The following is a 25,929-nucleotide window of genomic DNA, read 5'->3' on the forward strand; positions in this document are numbered from 1 at the left end:
TCCCCCGGCTCGGGCACCCCCCCCCCCCTTGCGGGGCCCCATCTCCATTTCCAGCCACCGACGCCCACAGGCTTTTACTTGCCCCTCCCTCCGAACCCACCCGACTGACAGAGAGGAAACATTGCCCAACCAACCGCACAATCCCCCCAAAACACGACACAACAACCCCAACCATCCCCCTTCAGCATCCCCCCGTCCCCAGCCCTCAATCCGAGTCCAGCTTTTCGGCCTGAATAAAGGTCCACGCCTCCTCTGGCGTCTCGAAGTAATGGCAACGGTCCCTGTAGGTGACCCACAGTCGCGCCGGCTGCAACATGCCAAACCTCACCCCTCTCCGATGCAGCACCGCCTTAGCCCGATTGTACCCGGCCCTCTTCTTAGCCACCTCTGCGCTCCAGCCCTGATAAATCCGGACCTCTGCGTTCTCCCACCTTTCTTGGCCCACCTTAAGACACATTCTCTGACAACGAAGCGGTGGAACCCCACCAGCACCACCCGCGGCGGCTCGCTGGGCTTGGGCCTCCTCGCCAGCACTCAATGGGCCCCCTCCAGCTCCAGCACCCATCAGCGTGTTCAACATGGTGACCACGTAGGTTGCGACATCCGATCCTTCCAGCCCCTCCGGGAGACCCAGAATCCACAGATTCTTTCTTCTCGACCGGTTCTCCATGTCCTCGAACTTCGCCTGCCATTTCTTAAGGAGCGCCTCGTGCGCCTCCACCTTCACCGCCAGGCCCAAGATCTCGTCCTCTTTCTCCGAGACCTTTTGCCGGACCTCCCGGATCGCCGCCCCTTGGGCCGTCCGAGTCTCAAGCAGCTTGTCAATTGACGCCTTCATCGGCTCCAGCAGCTCTGCCTTCAGCACCGTGAAGCAGCGCTGGAGAAACTCCTGCTGCTCCTGTGACCACTGCGCCCACGCTGCCTGCTCTCCACCCGCCGCCATCTTGGTCTTCCTCCCTCGCACCTTTCTCTGCTCCAATTCCGCTTTTTTCACCGCTCCACTCCTGGTCCAATCCATACAGTAATATTGTTGTCCCCTTCCCACACTGGGAATCGTCGAAAAAGTACCGTTGGGGACCCTATAAAGAGCCCAAAAGTCCGTTTCTAGCGGGAGCTGCCAAACGTGCGACTTAGCTCCGCATAGCCGCAAACGGAAGTCCGATTGACTAAAGCTAATGACATATTACGTTTAAAAGCTGCTTACGAGATGCAAATGTAGTAGGCACCAGTCCATTCAATGCTTCATTGTCTTTCTATATCCTTACTCTATTCACTTCCTTCACTTTCAGGTACCTGAAGAAAATATCAACAGTGTGATTAACGCTCTCCAAGTGAGTCAGAACAAGAAGCAGTAGATGGGAAACTGAGATTCCGGTGGTTTGTTCTCCGCACACCAGTAAAAGTTGAAACTTCGCTTTCAAGAAGAATCCTTTGGGCGTTTGTAAAGCAGCAGCGGTTTTCTTGGCGACCTGGTGGGCTTTTTGAAGCCTGTTCCCAAAGTGAATGTTCCCATTGTGTTCTTTGTTTGAACCCTGTTACATTGTGCTGGTAAAGTCAAACCACCTCTTTCTACTGATATCCCCAACCCCCTCCCCCACTGTGAAGGAGCTGTGGTGACTGACTGTTTGTCTGTGAATTAGTTGGGTTAGTTATCTCATGTAGCACAAAGCTGATTTCTGAGGTTTGGGGGGCAGAAGGGTCTCTAATTAAGTATAGGGATGCCACGATCTGTAGGATATTGGGAGCGATTGCAAGGAAGTAATCTCATTTGGGGACAAGTTCAGATGACGCTATAAATTGCAGAAGTAAAGCTGGCAAAAGGCAGTTTTCCAGGTTACTCCCTGATAACTGTTACTTTCTTTAATATGATCTTTCATTTTATCTGGGAATTTCTTTCGTATCGAGGCAGTTTGATGCACAATGTCACGCTCGCAGTGCTGTTATTCCCGGTTCCTTGGGTAACAATCTGCAATCGACACTGGAAAGTTGCGTGTCTCATACCGCGGGAACATCAGCTGTGCAGCGTGCCTGTAATTACTGCTTTGCTTCTTTGTTCTCCCTCTATCGTGGTAAATATTTAACACGGTTGGCGTGAAAGATCGACACCGGGATCATTGAGGCGAGTGACCTGCCGGCACAATTTGTTCTTCCGGAAAGAGGTCGAGGGTTATGTGCAGCAAGATTGGTTGCTTTCTTTTCAAATACTAACCAGTGCTTCAAAGAGAAATGAAAAGAGGTTTAATTTGGTGACCTTAGACAACCTATTCCCAGCAAGAAATGCTTCTGTATCTCAGTGAGACCGTTATTGAAATCATGTCCTGACATCCCGAAACTCAGAAATAAGACAGCGCAGGATCCATGGAGGGGATTCCATCCTCCGTTTTTTCAGGCGAAGGGACAAAGATTCCAACCCAGCTCTTTAGATTTGAACCATCTAACCAAATGCATTTCACCTGGCAATCTAATTTGACCTTTCAAATATAACTGCGTTCCATCTGGGTTGTTGCGCTCCTGAGCTAACGCGTTATCACGTATTCCAATGACGCTGTAGCATTGAGATCGTTCTTCAAGATTTCTTGGCAGAGGTTATTGAACAAGGGAAGGCATCGGAAATTAGGTAAATGTCACCCGTTGCAGAATTTTGGAAAGGGGAAATAGAAGGACAATGTTTCAAACTCAGCAGTTCACGTTTGTTAATCTGCGGTTGACTCCAGAATCCGCAAAATCTTCAGAAAATTCTGATCGGAGTTTGGCTGGGGGATTTTGTTACCTTGCGAACCATTAAAACCTGTTGTTTTAGCAGGCCTTCATTTAGTTGCTCACAGCTGACCTCAAGTTTTCTTGAAGAACAGGGAGCTGGCAAGTTTGATCTTTTTTGTTGCTCTCTTTTCCCTTTTCATCATTCTGTAATTGATAATATGTCCCATTCATTTCTCTTTTGAATATGCACCATCAGATGTGGCACTTGAGTCCCCAATGTATTACTTATGTGTTCTAACAGGTGCCAAACGGATGTAGAGGAGTTAGAATGTAGCATTGTTTATATTTCATACACTGATTTGCACACAGTTGCCTGAATAACACTGATGGCTGACACTTTGGTAACTTGATCATCCTTACTTGATACAGGCGACCTGTATCCATCTTCTAGCATTTCCTTGGGCGAGATTTACCGACCACCCCTGTTTTTTAGTGGTGGCGGAGGTGGCCCGCCAGCGGGATCTACCAGTCCCGCCGTTGTCAACAGGATTTCCCATTGACAGCACCCTCGCCTCCAGGGAAACCGGGGCGCCGACATGGGACCGGAAATTTCCCGCCGGCGTGAATAGCCGGTAAGTCCCGCCCCGTATCTTTGTAATTTATACACATTTTATGAAGTAAATAGGACTTATCTAATTTGTACTGCTACTTTCACTGCTTTAACCGCCTCTGTTTTTTCCAAATGGGAAAACAGAGGAACGGATTTATTGTTTTAGATTCAACAGTATTCTCTGCTGAGTCATGCAGACGCCAGAGGCAAGGGCGAGATTGTGAATCTGCCTCTCACAGTGCTGAAGTGCCTGCTTAATTGTGATTGCTTTATTAGGGAATATTAACAAAAGCGAGACATCGGTAATAGATAAATCCCAAGGTATGTGTCGAAGACAAGAAATAGTTTCAACCTAATCTGCTTTCAATTGCTTCTTTTAAACTGCATTTTTAAATTAATTCTGAGCTTGGTTTACAGATGAAGATTTTTTTCCCCCCCCCTGATGAAAGTAGATGTTTGTATTTTGCTATTTATGGCATTTGCCGAGACCGAAACTTTAAGGTTTTAAAAAAAAAAATCCAGCTGAAATAATAGCAGCAAAAAAGTTTACAAAAGCTCACAATGTTTCTGAACTGTAGTTTCTTGCTCGCCGCTAATGGACATGCAGCATTATATGTACAGCCACTGCTGTTGTGTTTATTTCACCAATCAACAAGTCAGTTAGTTTCTTTTTAGTTTGGTGCTCTTTGAACCTATCATTGGCGCAACTCTGCACTGTAACACTTTATTTGAAGGTGAGGTGGAATGTTCATTTGGGAGTCAGTCTGCTCCTTTACATGTGGAAGGTTCAATGAACTCTTCGACTTGGGCCCACCAAAACAAATTGACCTCAGCCCAAAAACCTTCTTTTGTTTCAAACCGCATCACTCCACTGGTACCAATTGCTAAAATGACCCCAAAACAATGATGTCGCTGTTATTATTCCTGAGCCAGCAGCTAACCCTAATCTACAAACCCAATAAACCACCTCCCTCTACGTCCCTTAGAATGGGCAATATTTTATTCTTGCAATGGCCTAACAGTTACCCCATGCACTTCTACCCTCGCCTTCCCACAAGCACCAGATAAACAGATGGTGAACCATTGGCAGAGTTTAGCTCTCTCTTGGTTATAAGCTACATTAGTGGAGACATCTAGCTTCTTTATTGATGCTCCAGCGTTACATCCAGCAGATTCTATCGATCATTCAGACCAACTCCCGCCTTTAGAAAAACCACTCAAACTGCTGATGTACTATTTTGTAAATTGCTTTGCAAAGTGCTGCTTGATATTTTCCATTAGTTTTTATCTCTTCACCTTTGCAGGTGCTCCTCTATCATAGATATTTTGAGAACTGTCCAATATTTTATTCATTTTGTAAATGCCCATCGTGATTTTTAATCGCCTGAGACTTTGAATCACACACTTCCTGCCATTTGTATCGTACCTTCTTCATTCCCGTAGAATTGCACCACTGTACCTTCAGGGCCATAGGGTCTAAGTTATCCACCAGTTTCAATTATCCATGGGAATGCCCCACCCAATGTAGCAGATAATGGAGAGTTCACTGTATCCCTAATGGAATATGTATTCCGGCTGAAATTAAAACAGAAAATGCTGGAAATGCTTCGCAAGCCAGGCAGCATCTCGAGAGAAAAGCAGAGCCTACGGGCATGTTTCGCAGTGGTGGAGGCAGCCCGCCGCTCGTCTGCGACGGGATCTCCTGGTCCCACAGCAGTCAACGGGGTTCCCCATTGAGTGCAGCCCAACAGGAAACCTGGAAAATCCAGACAAAATTTCAGAGCTGGTGATCTTTTTTCCAGTCACAGGCCTGAATCGGTTGACTCTTGCTTCTTGCCCCATTTGATATTGCCTGACCTGTTGAGTGTTTCCAGCATTTTGTTTTTTGTCTTCAGATTTCCAATATCGGCAGTATTTTGCTTTTGTATTAATGAATTCCCGCCAGCCTCTTGCAAGATTTCAAACAATTGTGGAGGACTTTGTGGACCAGCAAGAATGAGACGGATGAAACCATTCAATCGAAGCACTGAAAGCTGTGACCTTTTAGTTGGAGGCCAGAGCTCAACCAGCAGACACCAGCTCCCTTATGTATTAACGTTATCCAGCTGTTTCCCGAAGCTTAAATCTGAAGGAATTGGGAACAGTCAAATTCCGGTGTCTGTGTTCGGATAGAGAAAAGTCTTTTAGTAACAAAAATGTTTCAGCATTAAGTCAAATTTTAAGGATTTAGTTAGCGACCATTCTTAGAAAAAAGAGTCAGCTATACGCTGTTGGCAAAAGGCACTTAATTCAAGCTTATAGTTCTGTGAAGCAAACCCAACATGACTAAAATGTTTGGTTGCAGTTTTATTTAGCAAATCATTTCTGAAGTAGAACAGAAAATACTGGACAATCACCGCCGGTCTGACAGCATCTGTGGAGAAAGAAGGGAGCTCACGTTTTGAGCCTGGATGACTCTTTGTCAAAGTCACCCAGATTCGAAACATTAGCTCCCTTCTCTCTCCACAGACGCTGTCAGACCTGCTGAGGTCGTCCCAGCATTTTCTGTCTTTGGTTTCAGATTCCTGCATCCGCAGTAATTTGCTTTTATCATTTCTAAAGTAGTTGTTTCAGGAGTATTCTAGGGAGGCTAGCACCATCAACAAATAATTTTAACAAATATAGCTGCGTAAGTTAAATGCTTATTGCCTTGCCTTCTTCATGTATATTAACCGAAAGCACAGTGCAGAGCCCTGTAGCACCTTCAACTTTCCTACTATTACTTAACCAGCTGAATTTTTAGCCCAGTTTCTACTGTGACAGATTCAGTCAATCACAATCAAATTATAAACCCTTCCAGACATAGGAAAAGAAAGCTGCCCACTGTATAGCTGGAGATATTTTACCAGTAGTAGAATAGTTTCTATGCAAGTAGCTGCCTCGCTGCTGTGAGACAATTTTGACCTGCACACTTCTGAGCAGCAGGATTGTTGTGGGAGCTTGATGTCCCAAGTTGGTGGCCTTGCTCAACACTGGTTTTGCATGATGTAAGAGGGTTTTTATTCTTTTTGCATAATGTTAAACTTGCTGATTTATATCTGTATCGGGAGTAAGCACAATCTGCAGTGATGGCAGAACTGCAGGCACAATGTAAATCTGGTCATTATTATGCCAGTCATGGTGTGATAAGATACAGAATCAAATTGTTAATTTTACATTTCACTGCAATTTCCAATTCACGAGTTTGAGTTTCCAGTACATAATTCTGTCGAGCCACAATGTCCACTGGGAAAAATTCCAACGGTCTATGGTTATTATATAGAAGGCAGAATCAGTTCATTTGACCCAGCTGGTTCTTGCTACTCTACATGATCCACACTACCCTCCTCCTACTCTCCAGCATAACATTCTATTCCTTTTATCCTGGCTTCCCCTTAATTAAATCTGTGCTATTCACCTCAACTACAGCGGAGAATCCCGCTGATCATGTATTGGGCTGCCTATCATCTCCCCGCTAAGCTGCCCGGGTGCGCAACCTCACAGCAGCCTGAAAGGTACGTTACAGGCCTTGTTCTGGGATAAATAACCCAATCACGTGGTCACGCAAAAGAACATTAAAAGAGACTGGGAATTAAATTTTAATGGGAACTTTGCTTTCATCTCATTCACTGGAAATGATGAACAATTGTGTACCCTTATTGAGCACTGGTAGGCATTGTGCAACATTTGTACCAATCTTGCTCCCAGTTTCTTAAAACGTGCTATCTGTAGAATTGCATTTCATTGATAAACTAATAGCAGTAGCTTCGATTTGTTTTTATCAGCCTTTCAGAAGCATAGTTCAATTTACTTTAATTTGATTCCAGATAAAAAGGTGCCTGATCAAGTAATAATTCTCAATTGGGCAGAGAGCACCAATCTGTGAAATAGCATTCTTTTCACTGCAGTTGTTAATTAATTCTTGATCCAAGCTTGACATTTGATTCTCTATTGTTCACATTTTTATTATTCAAATTGGAAGAATGTAATGTGAGCTCAGGTCAGTTACAGTACACACATTGTTAGCTTGCAAAAGGTCAATCGCCTCAGTTATACTCACAAATCGGAGATTAGTAAATCACTGGAATGTTCATTCTTTGAAGGCATTGATTTATAGACCTCAGCAATACGCCCTCCACTATACTCTCAGCTCTTTGTCCCCGTTATCGATATCAACTGTTTCTCCATGGTGTAGTCTTTAGTTGAGTCTTTAACCCAGTTTATCTTATTTGTGTATATCCAGTGTTGTAATACATTGCATGGTGCACTTCAGATTCCAAGTGCCAAAGTCACCTATGCTTGCCGATCGATCACCGGGACTTGATCAAGTTCTGTCAAATTTTCCAGTGGCAGATAAAGTGCCAGGAGCTTTAATATTTGTGCACTTGTTGAGAGTGCATTTGCCGGTACATATTTAGAGAAGGAAGCATCGGAATGTGACAGAAAAGGAGCATCAAATTGGATTACTAAACCCTTCAACCCCAAAGTGCATCTGCAGTTGCTTCTACCTCAAAAGAAATAAGTCCTGCATCAAGTGACAAGTCTCGCACATCTAAATTCATATCATTGTTTAAGCATGGCTGGGTAAGGGTCCTTAAACGATTACATGGAAAGGTTCCCCTACTCCATGCCACTGTTCCCCTCTAGTTCGCAGGACAAAAATCACAAGATCATACCCATGTACATCTACAGTTTTGACATTGCAATCCCCTTCCTCCATGTGAAGATCACAGATCCTCTAACACTTCTCCCATAACTGACCTGATTCCTTGCTCTTGGGGTTGTTTTGTATTTTCATAAAGAATCAAAGAAGGACTTGCATTTCTAAAGCACCTTTCAGGTCATCAAGATTTCCCAAAGTGCTTTGGAGGCAGTGAAGTGGAGATAGAGTTGAGAAAGATGCATCTGTAGAAGACTCTTCAAAGGAACATTAATGGGTTTAGAGCAAGTGGTTTTCGGCTGGATTCTCAGGTCTGCCAGCCCCATGTTTCTCAGCGGCGCACTGTTCCCTGGGGGCGGGATTCACTACTACCTCCGCTTGTCAATGGGATTTTGCATTGAAGCTACCCCATGCCACCAGGAAACCCACAGGTGGGATGCACTGCCAACGGGAACAGTAAATCGCAACAGCCGGAGAATTCCGGCCATTGCCTCCCAGACCAACATGATACAACATTGGACTCAAATGGTGCAGATCAGCCTCTGGCAGTGAAGGATCAAGCAGCCTTTGATCGTTGTCTGAAGCTGTTGACTTTCAGGAAAGTGGCAGGGAAGGAATTTAAAGTCCCATGGGCTAGAAGTGAGGGGATGCCAAGGCAGGGGAGGCTGTGCCGTCCCATGTGGACACTTAATGGACTGCTGTTGCCACTCCCGCAAAGGAGATTTTCTGACCCATTTCTTTCCCACCAGCTGTCGTGGTGCTCCAGCTTGGCAGGAAAGCCGTGATGACTTCCCTTTCCAAGTTCCAGTTAAACTGTCGGCAGGGCCCTATTGACATTACAAAGGTCCAATTCGTATGGATTTGTAAGATTGTCATCTGCTTTAGGTGGGCACATTTCCACCCGCAGAGCCCTGCATGTTAATATTAGCGATGGTGGCAAATGGTCGCACGTTCTGAATTCATTTTTAACTTCACATCCACCCGCTTCCTACTGGCGGCGGGTAACAATTTAAATGGGATTCCTGGAACTTTCAATAGTAACGCTCAGGGAGGCCACCATCTAGGACTGTGGCCCTTGACCACAAATTAGCAAGTGTAAATTAAGGATTTAAACTCAATTCAGTCACAAGATATGTAGACCCGTCTACCTTTCATACATCTGATGTTGGAAATTCTTTGTAGTCACCCATTGATCTGTAAAGGGACTTTGGGAATTAATCTTGATGTTAATCCCTTAATCCTTCCATAGGATTTGAATCTAGTGCTTCAAAAACTCATGCTGCCCTCCATAACCTGGTTCAGGTTTAATATCACTTTTGTGGAAGGCCAGCATTTTATTGGCCCCTGTTTCTCCCAAAGTGATCAGCCTACTTCATTGCCTTACATATTTATCTGATTAAACTTGCATCTGACCTGCGCTTAGGATGATGACTGTCTCTAATGCCAATTCCTGCCCAGTGTATTTGGAATGTTATCTTGGTGACGTAGTGATTGTTTGAATTTTGTTCAGCACAATGAAAGCTAGAGTTCGGTCCACAATATTGTTCAACACTCTTTTTAGGTCCTTTCAATTTTGTTTGAGTTTCACAGGCTGCAGACTTTACCCATTTATAAACTGCCTTATTGGTTGTGTTGGTTGAATACACCTGTTGCAAGAGTATTAATCAATTTTCAAATTAAGTGATGCTCCACATATTCTAACTCCGATGCACTTCCCTTCCTGATATTCCCTGGATTTCCCCACAGTTGAATAATGTTCTTGGGTTTTTTCTTCATCTGTACTTTACTTAGTGTGTTCTCCACTTAGAAAAACTAAAACGACATGCATCTTTGTGTAAGAAGAGAACTTTTCTTGCTCCGATCTTGTGGAGAATAGGGACTTTCTGGACCTACTGCATTCCCCTGGCTGTAAGTAGAACTGAGGATAGCAGACAGCATTTTTGCACAGGACTATTTAGCATGCATGGGGAAGGTCATGCAATTTTGGCCAAAGGATCTATTAATTAATAGGCCTTCCAGTGATTTTACATCTGACTAACCCATTAATGTAAAAGAAAAGTAAGATTTTATTCAATGATTCATGATATTGAACATGAAGGTTTAAAAAAACTACCTTTTTATGTAATCAAGTACTTTAATTGACGTAACTGATAATTTAAGTAACCTATTGGCCTGGGCACCAAATTTTATGGACGGAATTTTCTCTTTTATTTGATAATGTGTCAAAGCGATCTGTAGCCTGCCAGCTTTTTCCTGCCATAATTTTGGCATACTGGCAAGAATTCTCTGGTCGTTGCGATTCACTTTTCCCACCAGCACTTTTCCAGGCGGGATGGGGTGGTTACAATGGGAAATCCCATTGACAATCAGCAGAAAGATAAAATTCCGCTGGCAGCGGGCAGCATGCGGCCGAGTAACACGCGGCTGGGGGACTAGAGAATCCAGCCCGTTGTCAATAAAATCCTGGAGGTAAGTCCTATGACGTCACATTGGTGGGATGGCTTCTGAACAAGCTCGCCCCACCAGAAACCTCGGCCCCCAACAAATCAGGGTACGCAAACCCCCCCCCCCCACATGGACATGGGACCCCTCTAGGCAGGGGACCTCCCCACCCAGAATCTCCCCAACGGAAACCCTCCTGGCATGCCCCTTGACAGTTTACCGGGTACCTATTGGTCAGGGTCTGTTGTAATCCCCACCAATTTGACGCCATGCAGGCAGGCCAGGGAATTCCTTACATGGGGGAATAATACAGAAGGGAAGCTGGCTAACGACATTTAAATGTATGATAATGGATTCTAGACCTTTCGTGGTCATTGTATGTCATTGGCGAGGTGGTGGCGACAGTGTCAACGGAAATCCTGCCAGCATAAAAGCCATTTGGGGGCTCCCGTTATGTTCGGGGGCGGCACGGTGGCACAGTGGTTAGTGCTGCTGCCTCACAGCACCAGGGACATGGGTTCAATTCCGACCCTGGGTAACTGTCGGTGTTGGAGTCTTCACATTCTCCCCGTGTCTCTGTGGGTTTCCTCCGGGTGCTCCTGTTTCCTCCCACAGTCCAAAGACGTGCAAGTTAGGCGGATTGGCCATGCTAAATTGCCCCGAGGTTACGGGTATAGGGTGGGGGATTGGGCCTGGGGAGGATGCTCTTTCGGCAGTCGGTGCAGACATCATGGGCCAAATGGCCTCCTGCACTGTAGATTCTATGATGATTCCCCAGCTTTCACGCCTGCCGAAAACCGGGGAGAGGAAGTCTCACTTTTCTCTCTCTCTCCCCCCCTTTCCCCCCACCATGATTTGTTTAAAAATACATAACTACAGATGACATTTTCCTCGGCGTTGGGGTAGGCGAGCCACGCAAAACGCCATGGACTTTCCCGGGACCGGAAGATCCCGCCGGCAGCCAATGGTGAGCTGCCTCCACCTCTGGAAAACAAAACGCGGGTGGGCGGAGGAACGGAAACTCCCGGCCTACAGTAGCAATTTAGAAATCCCAACCAATCACAGATGTTCTTGCCAAACTGGTTGTGATCAGGATTCAGCAGTATCTGGAAGGGAGGGCCAGGGACACATTCCAATAAACCTTCTGCAATTAGATTCAAAGCAAGGCAATAACTTTGTGAGCTCCGTGTTACCTTCAGGGGCTTCTTGTTGGAATAGTGTTGGGTCATCCATTCCAAAAATACCTTGTCGATAATGCAATCGCAAGCTGCATCCAATCAATTGTTGCATCTCCTACAGCTATGGTAACATTTGCCATTGTTTGTTTTATATTAAAAATGATTAATTTACTTCCTATGGCTGAACAAGCCAGTGACCAGTGAGACACTAAACAGGATGGCTGTTGAACATCTAATCAGATTGCACTGATAGAGCACGATGACACTAGGCAATCTCATCAGTATTCTCCCTCCCCTTTACACTGTGTGTGAGTAGGGATAATATGGTCCCACTTTAATTTCTGACGCTAACCAATGTGATCGCATTTAGCTTTGACTGCTGGTGTTTCTTTGCTGCTAGTTGAAGGACCAGTACGATCTTTTTTCTTTTAAAGAACATGGTCTTGCCTAAAATCTTAATTTTCTTGAAGGAGAATTATAGTACGGGGGTCGTTCCTGGAAATAATGTACACCATCTCCTAGGAGAAAGCAGATGATTATTATTGTTGCATAAAATTAGAGCCAGGTAACCACGCCCTCACATAAACTTTCTTTTGTTTTAATCCAATACGGAGATAGTTATTTTGTAAGATAAGGAAAGGAGGTGTGAAGGAGATTAGGGGTGCTAAATTCAACATCAATGGGCAGCAGGGGATCTGGGGCAGATGGCCACAAAGGTGGCCAATCAGCTACTGCCCATTTAATGTCCCCACCAAAGTTGTAAATCTTGTCCAACAAATAAAATGATGTAGGAGTAATGGTGTGGTGGTGTAGGCTTTTTCTGTGAGCTGATTTGGCACTTGTTTGAAGTCTTGCTTCAAATGGATATTTTATTTTTAAATAAGTTAATGTATTGCTGAGCAAATCCAATTTTATCATTAGAAAGAGCCAGTCTCTCTCAGACTTACCACTACTTGATAGAATGTTTTAAAAGTGATTTGTACCTAATATACTGTAAGTGCATTGGGGCCCAGGCAGCCATTTTGTTGTAACATTGGATCCAAAGTTAGGTTCTTAGCCTTCGTATACGCATGGTGTTGGCTCAATGATTCAATGGTTGCTCCTTGGAGGGAAAAGCAGACTGCAGAAATTTGCACTTGCTCCAGGATCTTTTTAGAATTGGCTCCAAATATATTGATTACATGAACAGTTCCAGTCATAATAAAACAGGTGAGCCAACACTAATCATAAACGTCACTGGGTCCAGAGTAGCCATCTCTGTCACCATGAGAATGTTTGCAAATTGGATTTCTAACATTCACCTCATCACTCCCCTTGCCCCAGCACAGTTGCATTATATGAAGTTATGCTAAACCACTCAGATTTTGGCCAAGAGAGTTTTTTTTTAAATCTAATCTCGTGAGGCTTTTTAAGAATCCTGCCATTCTTTTTAGAAAGAATCAATTTTGAAATGATGTAAAGGATTACACAAATTGCAAATGATTGATTATAACAGGTTACTACACGCAAGAGATCTTTGTGATATTAAGGCCGTTTATTGCCTTAGAGTAAAAATGAGTGTCGTTGGACCATTTAACAACACGTTGGCTCCAAATTAAAATTATATAATTATTTGTTGTGCCATTTCCTTCACCAAAAAAAGGAGGCCAAGCACGAATGGGGAAAATCATTATCAGCTTAAAAACTAGACTGCAGGATGTGGAGGGGCGATTCCCCAAAATGGAGACCAAGTGTTCGCGCTGTCATGAACGACATCGCTTTTCACGATGGCGCGAAACGGGCCCGGGTACGACCGATTCTGTCCCCCACAGGGGGCCAGCACGGCGCTGGAGCGGTTCACGCCAACCTACGCATGCGTGGGGGACTTCTTCAGCGCTCCGACCCTTCCTCAACATGGCGTCAGTGTTCAGGGGCCGGCCGCGCAACAAAGTAGAACCGGGGGGGGGTGAGAGACCGGCCCGCCAATTGGTGGGCCTCGATCGCGGACCAGACCCCATCGGAGGCCCCCTCCCCCCCTTCCCCGGTGAAGGATCGTTTTCCCCCACCCCACAGGCCGCCCCGCCCCCCCCCCGACTCTTCGCGCAGAGTTCCCGCCGGCACCGACCAGGGGTGAAGGCGCCAACGGGACTCTGTTGTATCCGCGCAGTGGGCCGGTGAATCGGCAGCCCCGCCGATTCCAGTGGCCGCGGACGGCGCCGCGTCAAACGCGCCGGCACAAATGGCGCCGATTCTCCACGCCTCGGAGAATCGCGCGCCGGCGTCGTGGCGCGGTTGCGGCGATTCTCCCGCCCGGCGCGGGGCTCGGAGAATCGCCCCCGTGATCTCCAAAAACCTGAGGCATGTTGCGCGCCTACCTCACCCATCAGGAAACCGTGGACATGCTGACCATGAACTTGTCTATTAATTCTACTAAATAGAAAATTGTGAGCACTGCACCCGTGATTTCCCAATAGGAAAAGGCAAGGGATGGGCAGAGAGCAAGTCCCATGGCATTAACTGGAAATATTCCAAATGATTTTGTGTGAAACTCTTTCTCTCTCTACCCCCATCCCCCCAACTCCATTTAGTATGCATGGTAAACAGACTAATATTGGCACTAAATACAGAGTAGATGTTCAGGCTAACACACTGACCATTCACGCAATAGCATTGCAACTATGGTAACTGCAATATCCCAACACAGGGCTTTGTCTGTGAAATCTCCGGTAGTTCATGCTCACCGCTACTGGAGTGAAGGTCTGACCAGAGAAGTTACACTGTCCCTTTCTGTGGAGGCAATTTAATGGTCACTCTATTGAAATGGCTTAAATTTGTGGTTGGAAGTTATGGGCTGGAATTTCCGGTCCTCCAGCCGTGTGTTTCTCCGCGGCGCACTGATCGCTGGCGGTGGGATTCTCCCTGCTGCATATTAATGGGATTTCCAATTGAAGCCACGCCACACCGGCGGGAAACCCACAAGCGGGGGAGAGCTGCCGGCGGGAATAGAGAATCCCAACGGCCGGTGAATTCCGGCCTACATATGGGTGTGCTCTGTACAACGGCTAATTTAATGAATGTCTAGCCTTTAAACAAAAATTTGAAGCATGTAATTAGATTGGTGACAAGGCCAGATGAAGCAGTGAGGTAGCAAACAATTGGCTTTTCTTCCTAAAAATAAATTCTGACAAGAACTGAACGAAAGATAAGTGCCCCAACCTGAACTTTAACCTTTAAAGCCCATCACTTATCTTTTGGAATTCTGAGTTCTATCCCTGCAGTCTTTCGAGGGCTTTTAGTCTGTTTAAAACAGGAACAGGCTGGCTTTGTGGTTTAGCACAGTGGGCTAAATAGCTGGCTTTTAAAGCAGAACAAGGCAGGCCAGAAGCACGGGTTCAATTCCCATACCAGCCTCCCCGAACAGGAGCCAGAATGTGGCGACTAGGGGCTTTTCACAGTAACTTCATTTGAAGCCTACTTGTGACAATAAGCGATTTACATTTCATGGATATTTAGAATTTGAATTAATTCAGACAAATCAGATCACGTAAGATATGGGCCGGAATCCTCTGGCTGTTGGGATTCTCTTTTTCCCTGGCAGCGCGCCCCTGTCTGCGGGTTTCCCAGTGGGTGGCTTCAATGGGAAATCCCATTGACAAGCGATGGTGGTAAAGAATCCCGCCGCCAACGAACGGCTTGTCGCCGAGTAACACGTGACTGGAAAATCCCGGTGTCCCCAGCCAATCTGGCCAATTCAGATACATTTTTAGCTAATTCCCGTGGGCTCTGAAATTCATGTTGAACAACTGTATTAAGGAACATAAAGGTCCAACTTGAATGTCTTGACATACTTGAACCTTGCCACTGTTGTAATTGACTTATGCCATGGGATAGATTTTCTGGTTCCGCCTACTGCGGGAATCGACACGGGCGGGACGGAAAATTTGACGGACCATTTAAAGGCCCATCCTTGGGGCAGGTGCGACGGGAAAGACCCGGCACACGTACATACATTCACTTACTCGTTTGTCAGTTTTAAAGATCACCTCAGTTTCCAGATACATTCTAAACGTCAACACCCAAAAACACTCACTACATTCCTGTCATTATTAGTTGGTCAATTTCAAATATAATTTCAACACCCGGAAACATTGGGTTGGGTTCTCCGGTTCCTCCAGCTGCGTGTTTCTCAGAGGCGCGCCGTTCGTTGGAGGCGGGACTCATTACCCCTGCCGCTTGTCAATGGGATTTTCCATTGAAGCCACCCCAAGCCGGGAAACCCACGGGCCGGGGTAAGGTGCTGGCGGGAAAGGCCATTGTAGGCCTCAGCTCTCAGAATGATTCAAGGCAAATAGATTTTGGTAAAAAAGTTGATACAGATGAAAATAACCTTGGCCTTGTTGCAGTGATTGTTAATGAGGTAGTGTGGAGATTCTTTAACTGATGTAATGCATTCGAAGGACATTTGACCAGCGTAACAAGAAATAATGTTGCTGGGGGGACACATATATTGGTGTAAATTCCACAAAAACTTGTGATCTATTGAAAGAACTGGGATTTTAGAACAAAATCAAATGGAGTGAAATCGAGTGATAAAAGTGCGAAATCTACATTGATTCGGCCCTAAGTTGCTTTTTCCAAAGTGCCTGATCAGTTTATTAATATGGTTTAATAAATCAACTAGCTAGCAAAGGTCATTGTCAGAACGTTTAATAATAAACCACCAATCATAGATTTTCGCTTAATGATAAATTTGGCAGCATATTTATTTCCATTTAGCATCTTAAGCAATTACCAGCTTAAAGCAATATTCCATTGTTAATGGAAGAGGCGAGCATGGAAATTGGGAAAGGGTTTTTGGCATTGACATGACCATTCTTGCTCCTGATTTACCATTTCATCAATTGTAGTCATTTAATTTTTGTAATATCGCTTATCGGTCTTTTGGCTAAAATTAAGCGTCAGAGTAAGCCCTAGATGAGGTGCCATGCCTTTTCTTGTCAGTTTGGATTTTGTATGTCTCCCTTGTGAAGACCAAGAATTAGCTTCAATTTGAATTTGAATTGGTTTTTGGAGCAAGCAATGAGATGGATTAAGGGTTTGCCCTGTCCATCCTGTGCATTGACTTTGTAACTTTTAGGATGGGATTTAAAAAATAAATAAATACATTATGTAATGTCCGAACTGCTGAATATCTCTGAGCTCTCTTTTCGGAATCTATGGGCGAGATCTTCCGGCTGTTCACGTCGGTGGGATCATCCATTCCCGCCGACGGTGCAACCCGTCGTAGGTTTCCCGGTGGCACGGGGTGGATTCAATGGGCATCTCATTGACAGCGGTGGGACCAGAAGAATGCAGGCTGCCTCCTGCCGCCGAAGAATACGCCCTGGGGGAAGCCAGAGAATCTTACCCAATGTGGTTAAGTGAGAATTTGGATGGGATTGGGGGGGAGGTTGCAACAAGAACTTTTTTCTTGTTGCACCTTTGATAACTTTTACTCTGTAATGGACTTTCCATAATCTCCTTGCTGCCCCCATTGTAAACTCGTAAACTGTTCAACATCAATTCTCCAGTTTAATCTCAAAACTCTGTCCTCCCCTCTGTCTGTTTTATATTCTTCCAATCAAACACTTACTTGGTCCACTCTGAAATGATGAGGGTGTAATTGTTCTTTGACCCTCACGTGAAATGGGTGACAGTGAATCAGCAGCACCTCCCCCTTCCCACCTTTACGCTGTGCATGAACTGCTGTTCCAATGACTTCAAAGGAAAAGAGTATTGCTTGCAGTCCAAAACTGGCTACCTGTTTGTTCCCACCCCTATTGCATGACTGACAAAGACCAAATTCACCCCCAGTGTCATTGGACAGTCACTTAATTGTGGTAAAGTGTCCAATGTTCCAATAACCCAGGAGTTTGCAGATGGATTTACTATTGTCTGCCAAGATGAAATTTTGAACATGCTTTTTCAGGTTAAATCCCACTACCTTCACATTGTGCTCAATTCAGACATGAGGGCGGGATTCTCCGGTCCCCCAGCAGCATGTTTCTCAGCAGCACGCGGTTGACTGGTGGCGGGATTTTCTCTTCCCGCTGCTTGTCAATGGGATTTCCCATTGAAGCCACCCCACGCAGCCAGGAAACCCACGGGTGGGGGGTGCCCTGCCAGCGGGGAAAGAGAATTCCAACGGCCGGAAAATTCAGGCCCACATAAATTGATAAACCAAAACCAATCCGGAAGGGGTGATGTTCTGACACTGCCCTGGCGGGAAGTCTTACCTAGTGGAAATATTTCTCCTTAATTCTGGAGGGCACTGTGCACAGTTTTTCATCCATTCATTGAAATGATCTAAAAATGGTGCGTGTGCACGCACACATTTTCAGTATGTGGCTCCCAGTGCCCGCCGGAAGCACGGATTCAGAAAAGTACCTTTTAGATGTCTGATCGATGTTTTATTTTTCGAGAGCCTGCAAAGTAAACTCCAGCTTTAAGCCATTTCCCTTGTCATTTTGAATTATGCACCAAAAAAAGGTTCTCCTTCTAAGTGGCTGTAGAAGTTAATTAATGCAAATTCCACCAATCAGTGCATTCCCTCATGTCCCATCCCATGACTTTTCAGATGACAGGTGACTAAGTGAGGTAGCTGAAGTGCAGCTGAATATTTTTTCTAAGCATGGATGTCAGCAAGTCAAGCTTCCTGCAGCCAGGGTGCAGAAAACTGCAAAAGGAAATCAAGTTTGTATTCCAATTTTGTGGTTCCCAATGGTTTTGGAAATGCCATTTTTTGATTTGCATCCCACCCACACCTTGTGTATTAGCATTTCTAAGTGAACAAATTTGCTTAGCGATGGAAAAACAATTATTAAGGCCGTAAAGGCTATTTCAGTGACCGGGCTGCGCTACCGATTGGGGTAGTATCTCATTGTGGCACAGCGCAGTGAAAATTTGCCAATCTTATTCTAATTGACTTGACTTCCTGAAGGTAGCAACAGAGTTCGCGGTGTTTTGGATGAAGTTAGTGCTTTTAGTTTTATTCCTGAAAGAATTCAGAATTATAGTTGTGAATTATTTGAAAAGATCTAAGCACACCAGCATAAACTGGAATTAGGCGATGTTTCAATTGTACCTGATTTAGATTTTTTTTTTTTAAACGTGCAAGTTAACATAATTAATTTCTGTTCATTTTAGTGAGGTTGTTCTGTGCTTTACCAGAAACTTAAATATATGATACATTAGAAGCAACAAGTGTACAGAGCAACTCTTTGCAGTTACATGTTAACTTGCAGCAATATTTATAGGTTAAAAAGTAGTTTCTTGTAATAAAATTTAATAAGATTTTGAATGTTTTGACAGTAAAATGCTTTAATCTTACTGTGGTGCTGTAATGTGAGCAGTGGTGAATCCACTCGATCAGTATTCGAAAAACATCTTGATGACGGATGTTCATATGTATGTGTGTTTACAGAGATTGTTCTGTGTCATGATTAGGTTGTCCGTTGTTTGCACAATATTGCACAAATAGTGACTGCTTTTGACCACCAATAGATTTTAAGTCTTAATGCAAAAAAGAACAACCAGTGGACAGGAAGGCTGGGTAGCCTATAACAAGGTCAGTCATGACAACATATTAAAGCTTCATTTTGTTCTATACCTTGGGGATTCTCTGACTAGCAAACAATCTGCAATTACATCAAAATCGATGTTAATTAAGAGTTGCAGATAAGAAAGGGGGCTATATTTCCATTGAATATCAAGAGTCACCGATGGAAAATAATCCTGTAATAGTTTGAATAGTCTAAATGACCAATACGAGTGCAGATAATGCGCAGAAAACCCATCGTAAAAATAATTTTTATAAGCACAAAAGATGAGATTATAGATGTATGATTGGTGACATTAACGGGCAAAATGATAGCATATTTCCTTCTTCTCAATCCACCGATACTAGATTTTTAACATCAGTTTGATTTGCATGTACTTTCTTGACAATATTCTTCAATAGAACCACAGGCCTCCTACACAGTGCGCAGAGAATCAGTCAGAGAGCTTTCATCATGAGGAAGATTATTAACTCTTCAAACTGCTAAACGGCATTTTGGGTTGTGACCAAGTGGAGTTCTGACCATCCATTCTGTTGATCAAAGAAAACTACTGTTAAGTCACTCTTGACCACAAGGAGCAAGCTGTACCTGTTTGAGGGTGAATATTTAAATCCTGGGAGTTAGTAGTTACCAGATTCCTGCATTGACATGAATATTAAACCAAACGTTGTCAATTAAAACAATCCACTTGGTGAATGTGAACCGTTCATGAGTCAATATGTCACATATTTATAATATTTTATGTAATAACTTAGTCCACAACCTCTTAAAGTACTTGACTCCCACATGATTGTCAATGATTTATAAATACTTTCCAAAAGTATTTCTTTTGCATTACAGTATTGTTTTTCTTTTTCTATTCTTTCATGGGATGGGGTGTCATTGGCAAGGCCAATATTTGTTGTCCATCCTTACTTGCCCTTGAGAAGGTGGTGGTGAGCTGTCTTATTGAACCACTGTATTCCATATGGTGTAGGAGCACCCACAGTGCTGTTAGGGCAGGAGTTCTGATATTTTGATCCAGTGACAATGAAGGAATGGCGATATAGTTCCAAGTCTGGATGATGTGTGACTTGGAGGGGAACTTGGAGGCGGTGTTTTCTACCCTGGTCCTTAAGTGATAGAGATCGCTGGAAGCTATTGAAGGTGTATTGGTGAGTTGTTGCAGTGCATCTTGTAGATGATACATGGTGCTGCTGTTGTACACCTTCAGTGGCGGAGGAAGTGAATCTTTAGTGGATGAGTGTCAGTCAAGCAGACTGCTTTATCCTGGATGATGTCAAGCTTCACAGTGTGTTGTTGGAGCTGCACTCATCCAGGCAAGTGGAGAGTATTCCATCACAATCCTGACTTGTGCCTTGTAGATGGTGGACAGGCTTTGGGGAGTCAGGAAGCGTGTACTCACCGCAGGATCCCCAGCCTCTGACCACCTTTTGTAGCCAGAGTTTCTACATGGTTGGTCCAGTTCAGTTTCTGTTTGATGAGAACTCTTCCCCCGCAGGATTTTGGTTGTGAGGATTCAGTGATAGCTACGCCGTTGGATGCCAAGGGGAGATGGCCGTATTCTCTCTCGTTGGAAGTGGTCTTTGCCTGGCACATATATGGTGCGAATGTTACTTGCTACTTTTCAACTCAAGTCTGAATATCGTCTAGTTCTTTCTGCATTTGGGCATCGGCTGCCTCTGTATCTGAGAGCTGCAAATGGCACTCAACATTTTACAGTCATCTGCGAACATCCCCACTTCATTTTTAAAATTTTTCCAATTAAGGGTCAACTTAACGTAGCCAATCCACCTACCCTGCACATCTTTGGGTTGTGGGGGTGAAACCCACGCAGTCACGTGGAGAATGTGCAAACTCAACACAGACAGTGACCCAGGGCCGGGATCGAACCTGGGTCCTCGCTGCCATGAGGCAGCAGTGCTAACCACTGCACCACCGTGCCACCCAACATCCCCACTTCTGACCTTATGGCGGAAGGCAGGCCATTGATGAAGCAGCTGAAGATGATTGAGCCTAGGATACCACCCTGAGGAATTCCTGCAGTGATGTCCTGGGACTGAGACGATTGACCTCCAACAACCACAACCATCTTTGTTTGTTTTAGGTACGACTTCAACCAGTGGAGAGTTTCCTCCTGATTCCCGTTGACTTCAATTTTCCGAGGACTCCTTGACGCCGTACTCAGTCAAATGCTACCTTGAATCAAGGGTAGTCACTTACACCTCACCTCTTGACCATGTTTGCACCAAGACAGTAATTAGATCAAGAGCCAAGTCTTGGGATCAAACTATTAAAGCAAAGGTAATGATGTCTAACTGACATTGCAAGTTATGTTATTATTGAACTCTCAATTGTACTGAATCTCAATTGGTTTCAAATCAGCAAACAAAGAAGTCTAAGCCAAGCCTTTTACCACAATGACGCCATTAGCATTAGCTCTAATTTCACTCCCGTTCTTGAGGCTCCAGTTTCTCCGTAGTACAATCTCTGCATTAATCAAGGAATGTACGCAGATGTGAATCTCATTCCAACCTTGAGACTTCCACAGGAAGTTGGGAATGGAACTAATATCGTGAATGGACCCGGATTCTTACATCTCTCTTTCTCTCTATATTTCATTCTTTCACAAATCACCCATCTCCACTGAATATAGACATGAACCTGGTCCAATCTGAATTGAAATTGGGTCATTTGCATTCGTTATATGCAAATTGCATTGGAACATTAGCTCACAAGTGGGCACTCATTTTTTAATTTAGAGTACCCAATTCATTTTTTCCAATTAAGGGCAATTTAGGGTGTTCACTCCACCTATCCTGCACATCTTTGGGTTGTGGGGGCAAAATCCATGCAAGCACGGGGAGAATGTGCAAAATCCACACGGACAGTGACCCAGGGCCGGGATCGAAGCGGGGACCTCGGCACCGTGAGGCAGCAATGCTAACCACTGCGCCACCATGCTGCCCCCTGTGGGCCCTCTCTTGAGGTGAGAATCTCCCAAGCCTGTGCTGGGAATCGATGGAGGGAGAACATGGCATGAGGCCCAGAAATCAGTTTCATGCTGGTGTGACTTTACAACTGGATCTTCTGCTGGTGCCCATAATGGTGGGCTGGAAAAATCCCCAGAGGACAGCGAGAACCTCAATTGCATCCCGTTAATGGAATGCAGGTAAAGGCCCAACACCCCGCCCCCCCCCCCCCCCTCGCAGCTCGGTGGGAAACATGTTTGGATCAACGTGCCATGCAGGTCTTCGGACTCACCTCGAGCTGCCTCCGGAGTTCAGGATGGAGGCGGCCAGCAACCCTGGAACCTAGAATACCACAGCAGTGGGCCGGGGAGCATTTGTGTCCTGGAGGGGGTCCAGCTTCCAACCTCGGAATGTTCCTCAGATCAGTCTTGGTTCTCGGAAGGTCTATCTTCCGGTCTCAGTGTTCCCGGAAATCTACCGTCATTCCCAGGTGGTCCACCTTCTTTCTTCAGTGGTGGGTCAGTGATGTTGGGTGATTTTTCAAAATTGCACCTGGACACGATAGCAGACTATGCACCATCCAGCCCTGCCCCGAAAAAGGTGTAAAAAACCCATGTGCATAATTAATTAGGTCGTGGCCGGAGTATTCGGCACGTTTTGCCGCTGGCCTCCTCAGCGGGAACCACTCCACATTCCTGCCCCCGCCAAGGCACTTAATCTCTAAATGGGAAAAGTCCGCCCTTTATCTTGCCAAAATATACAGGGGGCCGCCACCTCAGTGTTGTAGCGATTATGTTTTAATATACAGAACCATTTTAAAGACCACAATCCTCAAATAAAAAATTACCAACCTGGCAGCAAATTTTAATAGAAATCTGGCTATGTTTTAGCTGCTTTAGATTTGCATACCCACTCAGATCATCAGAACTCTATTCTAACTATATTACACAAATCGAAAATACAGACCAAAAACTGAAATACACACCTAACTGATCTATGCTGCTGTTTATGCTCCACCTCAGCGATAGGTTTCAAATATAAATGAAAGGCTTCATGCTACCATTTTAAGCTTTTGCAGGATATCTTTTTCTCTGCAGCCCCATTAGTGAATTAGTAACCTTTAATCGGGGTGGCTAACAATGATGAGAAACCTGGCAGCACGGTGATGCAGTAGTTAGCACTGCTGCCTCATGCTGCCAAGATCCCAGGTTCGATCCCGGCCCCGGGTCACTGTCCGTGTGGAGTTTGCACATTCTCCCCGTGTTTGCGTGGGTTTCACCACCACAACCCAAAGATGTGCAGTGTAGGTGGATTGGCCACGCTAAATTGCCCCTTAATTGGGAAAAAAAAATTAATTGGGTACTCTAAATTTATTTTTAAAAAACAAAACAATGATGAGAACAAACCATTAAGGAAAATCTAAAAGACTTGTGATCAGAGTGTTAAAATCCTGTTAAAAATAATTTATGTTGTTTATGATGGTAGTGAGGCAGAGCAGGCAACATTACATCAAAATAATCTTCTCTCCCCTCTCCCCGTCTTAACATTAATACCAGCTGTGAAAAAAGCAGTTACTATTTGTTCAGTTAATAATATACTCTTGGGCTAGAAAAGCAGGGAACGCCATCAAAATACTGGCAACTCTTGATCTACGCAAAACATCAGGCAATATGATGTGTAACATCCTTGAGCAACATTTTGTGTGTTGCTCTCTGGTGTTTATTGAATGTTTTAATTACAAAGAGTGTCACAACTATAGATTGATGATAATTACCTATAAGGAGCTCTTGGATTTGGATTAATATATAATTATAATTGGTGCTTTCTTCCTCCATCCCTTCGCTGGATTTCTGCTGATACTGTAGCTTTAACTACGAGCTTATTAGAAGAGCCTGTTGTGATGGCAGAGATGAGCTGGGTTTTTTTTGTAAAAAAGCAATGTTTAAAAACATGCCCCTCTAAATGGCAATGTGATACTTTAATGGCGTGGATTGATTTTCATGCTTTTTTGATGCTTTCTGTTCGTGTTTAAAGTGCCTTTGTATGACTTACTGTTGGCACATGATGTAAAAATTGCACAGGTGTTTTTATTTTCTGAACTGTAAAGGCGATTCTGTTCATTGGCACACCGTGTGGGCAACACCACTCGAAAATAGCTGGTGTCGAGAGATAACGGGCAACATTCCAAGATGCACTCTTTGTGAGCACCGAATCACTTCTACAGAGTTCAAGGAGATAAAACACAAACCATGTAAATAACAGTAGTTAAAGCTGCAAATTTCACTGTATGTGATTTTTCTTTTAGCCCGAGGAAGAGTCCTCTAGTTTATCCACTAATTGCACCAAAGGAAATGATTAGGAACCTAACTGTGAAGGATTTATACACTTCTGGAAAGATGTAGCGCTTATCAACAGCTTATTAAACAGAATTCTATTTTAAGTCTGTTCTATTATAGCAGTGCTTGATTGCGGTGCCTGAGAGTTGAAGCAAGGGCACATCCATCACAATTGAATTGTTCACAAAGTGGAAAGTTTGGGGATTAATTTATTTGTTTCAAGCTATCATCGCAAAAGTTCAAATCAGAATATTTTGTGATGTAGCACAGTCACTGTGCTCCGAAAATTAAGTTTGCTTAATTTAATGAAAAAACACTTTACAGTCACGAAAAGACTCTTGCGTTGAATGGGCTGCGCTTTATAAAGGTGCGCTGAAGGGCAACTGATAGGCAATAAATGCTGGAACTGCTAGAGGCACCCGCACCTCAAGAATGGATGAATTAAAAATGGAATAGGCGGTTATGGATTTATCTTTTACCTGTATGACAAAAGTGGCAGCTGACAAGTATCCGGGCAACCCATTAAAATCCACACGTTCAATTGATTCTTCTACTACACATTCTCACTGAATGCTAAGAGCCACCATCAGATGTTTTTTCTCTAATGGAGGAAGAGGTGTGAAATCCAGAGGTCAAATCAGGGCTGGAATTCTCTGGCCGTTGGGAGTCTTTTTTCCCGTGGGCAGCGCACCCCCGCCCCGAGGTTTTCCCGGCGGAGTGGGAAATCCCATTGACAGCTGGAAGAGAGAATCCCGCCAACAGCGAACGGCATGCCACCGGTAAACCAGTGGGCGGGGGACCGGAGAATCCAGCCCACATTTAACTTTTATTCACCACTTTGCCACCAGCAGGTACTGAATGGACAGGAAGGCAGAATTCAGCCCAGCAAAGTACTCGCTTAAACAAGTCACAGGAGGACAGGCCATATCACTGACAAGGCCTGAAACCACAACCACAGGGTTGCACAGTAAAACATCTTAACTTGCAGCATTATCAAGCCAGCCTGGAATGTAAACTTTTACCAAAAATTGGCAGGAAATTTACTGTTCAAAAATACATGCCTCATTTTCTGCCGGGCAACAGCTATAGTCAGGTTTTTTTTTTAATGAGGGTTTGCTTTGAAATGGCCATCAATCTAGTCCAAGAGTATAGTTTAAAACTAGAATTTTGTCTCCTTAATTATAATGAACATCGAAAAATGATAAGCAAAAACCTTCAAAGGTAAGATGGAACAGAAAAGCTCAATTGGAACTAGTGTTTTCTTTCTGTGTGTTAGAGAATGTGCGCACGCTTTTGTTCGCTAGTCTTAAGCTGAAACTGAAACTTTATGTACTGTAAGTAAAATTAATTCATGTTTCAAACAAAAGACAGTATATTTTGTACTTTGTAATGTGTTAATTAAAAATAGCAAAATAAAAAAAAAGCACAAAGCCCAA

General features: G+C 44.3%; 1 protein-coding gene across 1 annotated transcript in view; it reads left to right on the forward strand.

Annotated features, from left to right (window-relative positions):
• The window catches only part of LOC140386776 (cytosolic arginine sensor for mTORC1 subunit 2), a 289,471-nt gene extending 263,542 nt beyond the window's left edge, over positions 1-25,929 (forward strand). Inside the window, exon 9 of the mRNA XM_072469469.1 lies at positions 1,290-25,929. Within this exon, the coding sequence (XP_072325570.1) occupies positions 1,290-1,355 (66 nt within the window). The 3' untranslated portion in view covers positions 1,356-25,929. The remainder of the gene's footprint in view (positions 1-1,289) is intronic.

The sequence above is a fragment of the Scyliorhinus torazame genome, chromosome 12 (genome assembly GCF_047496885.1).
Source record: "Scyliorhinus torazame isolate Kashiwa2021f chromosome 12, sScyTor2.1, whole genome shotgun sequence".
Taxonomy (NCBI): domain Eukaryota; kingdom Metazoa; phylum Chordata; class Chondrichthyes; order Carcharhiniformes; family Scyliorhinidae; genus Scyliorhinus; species Scyliorhinus torazame.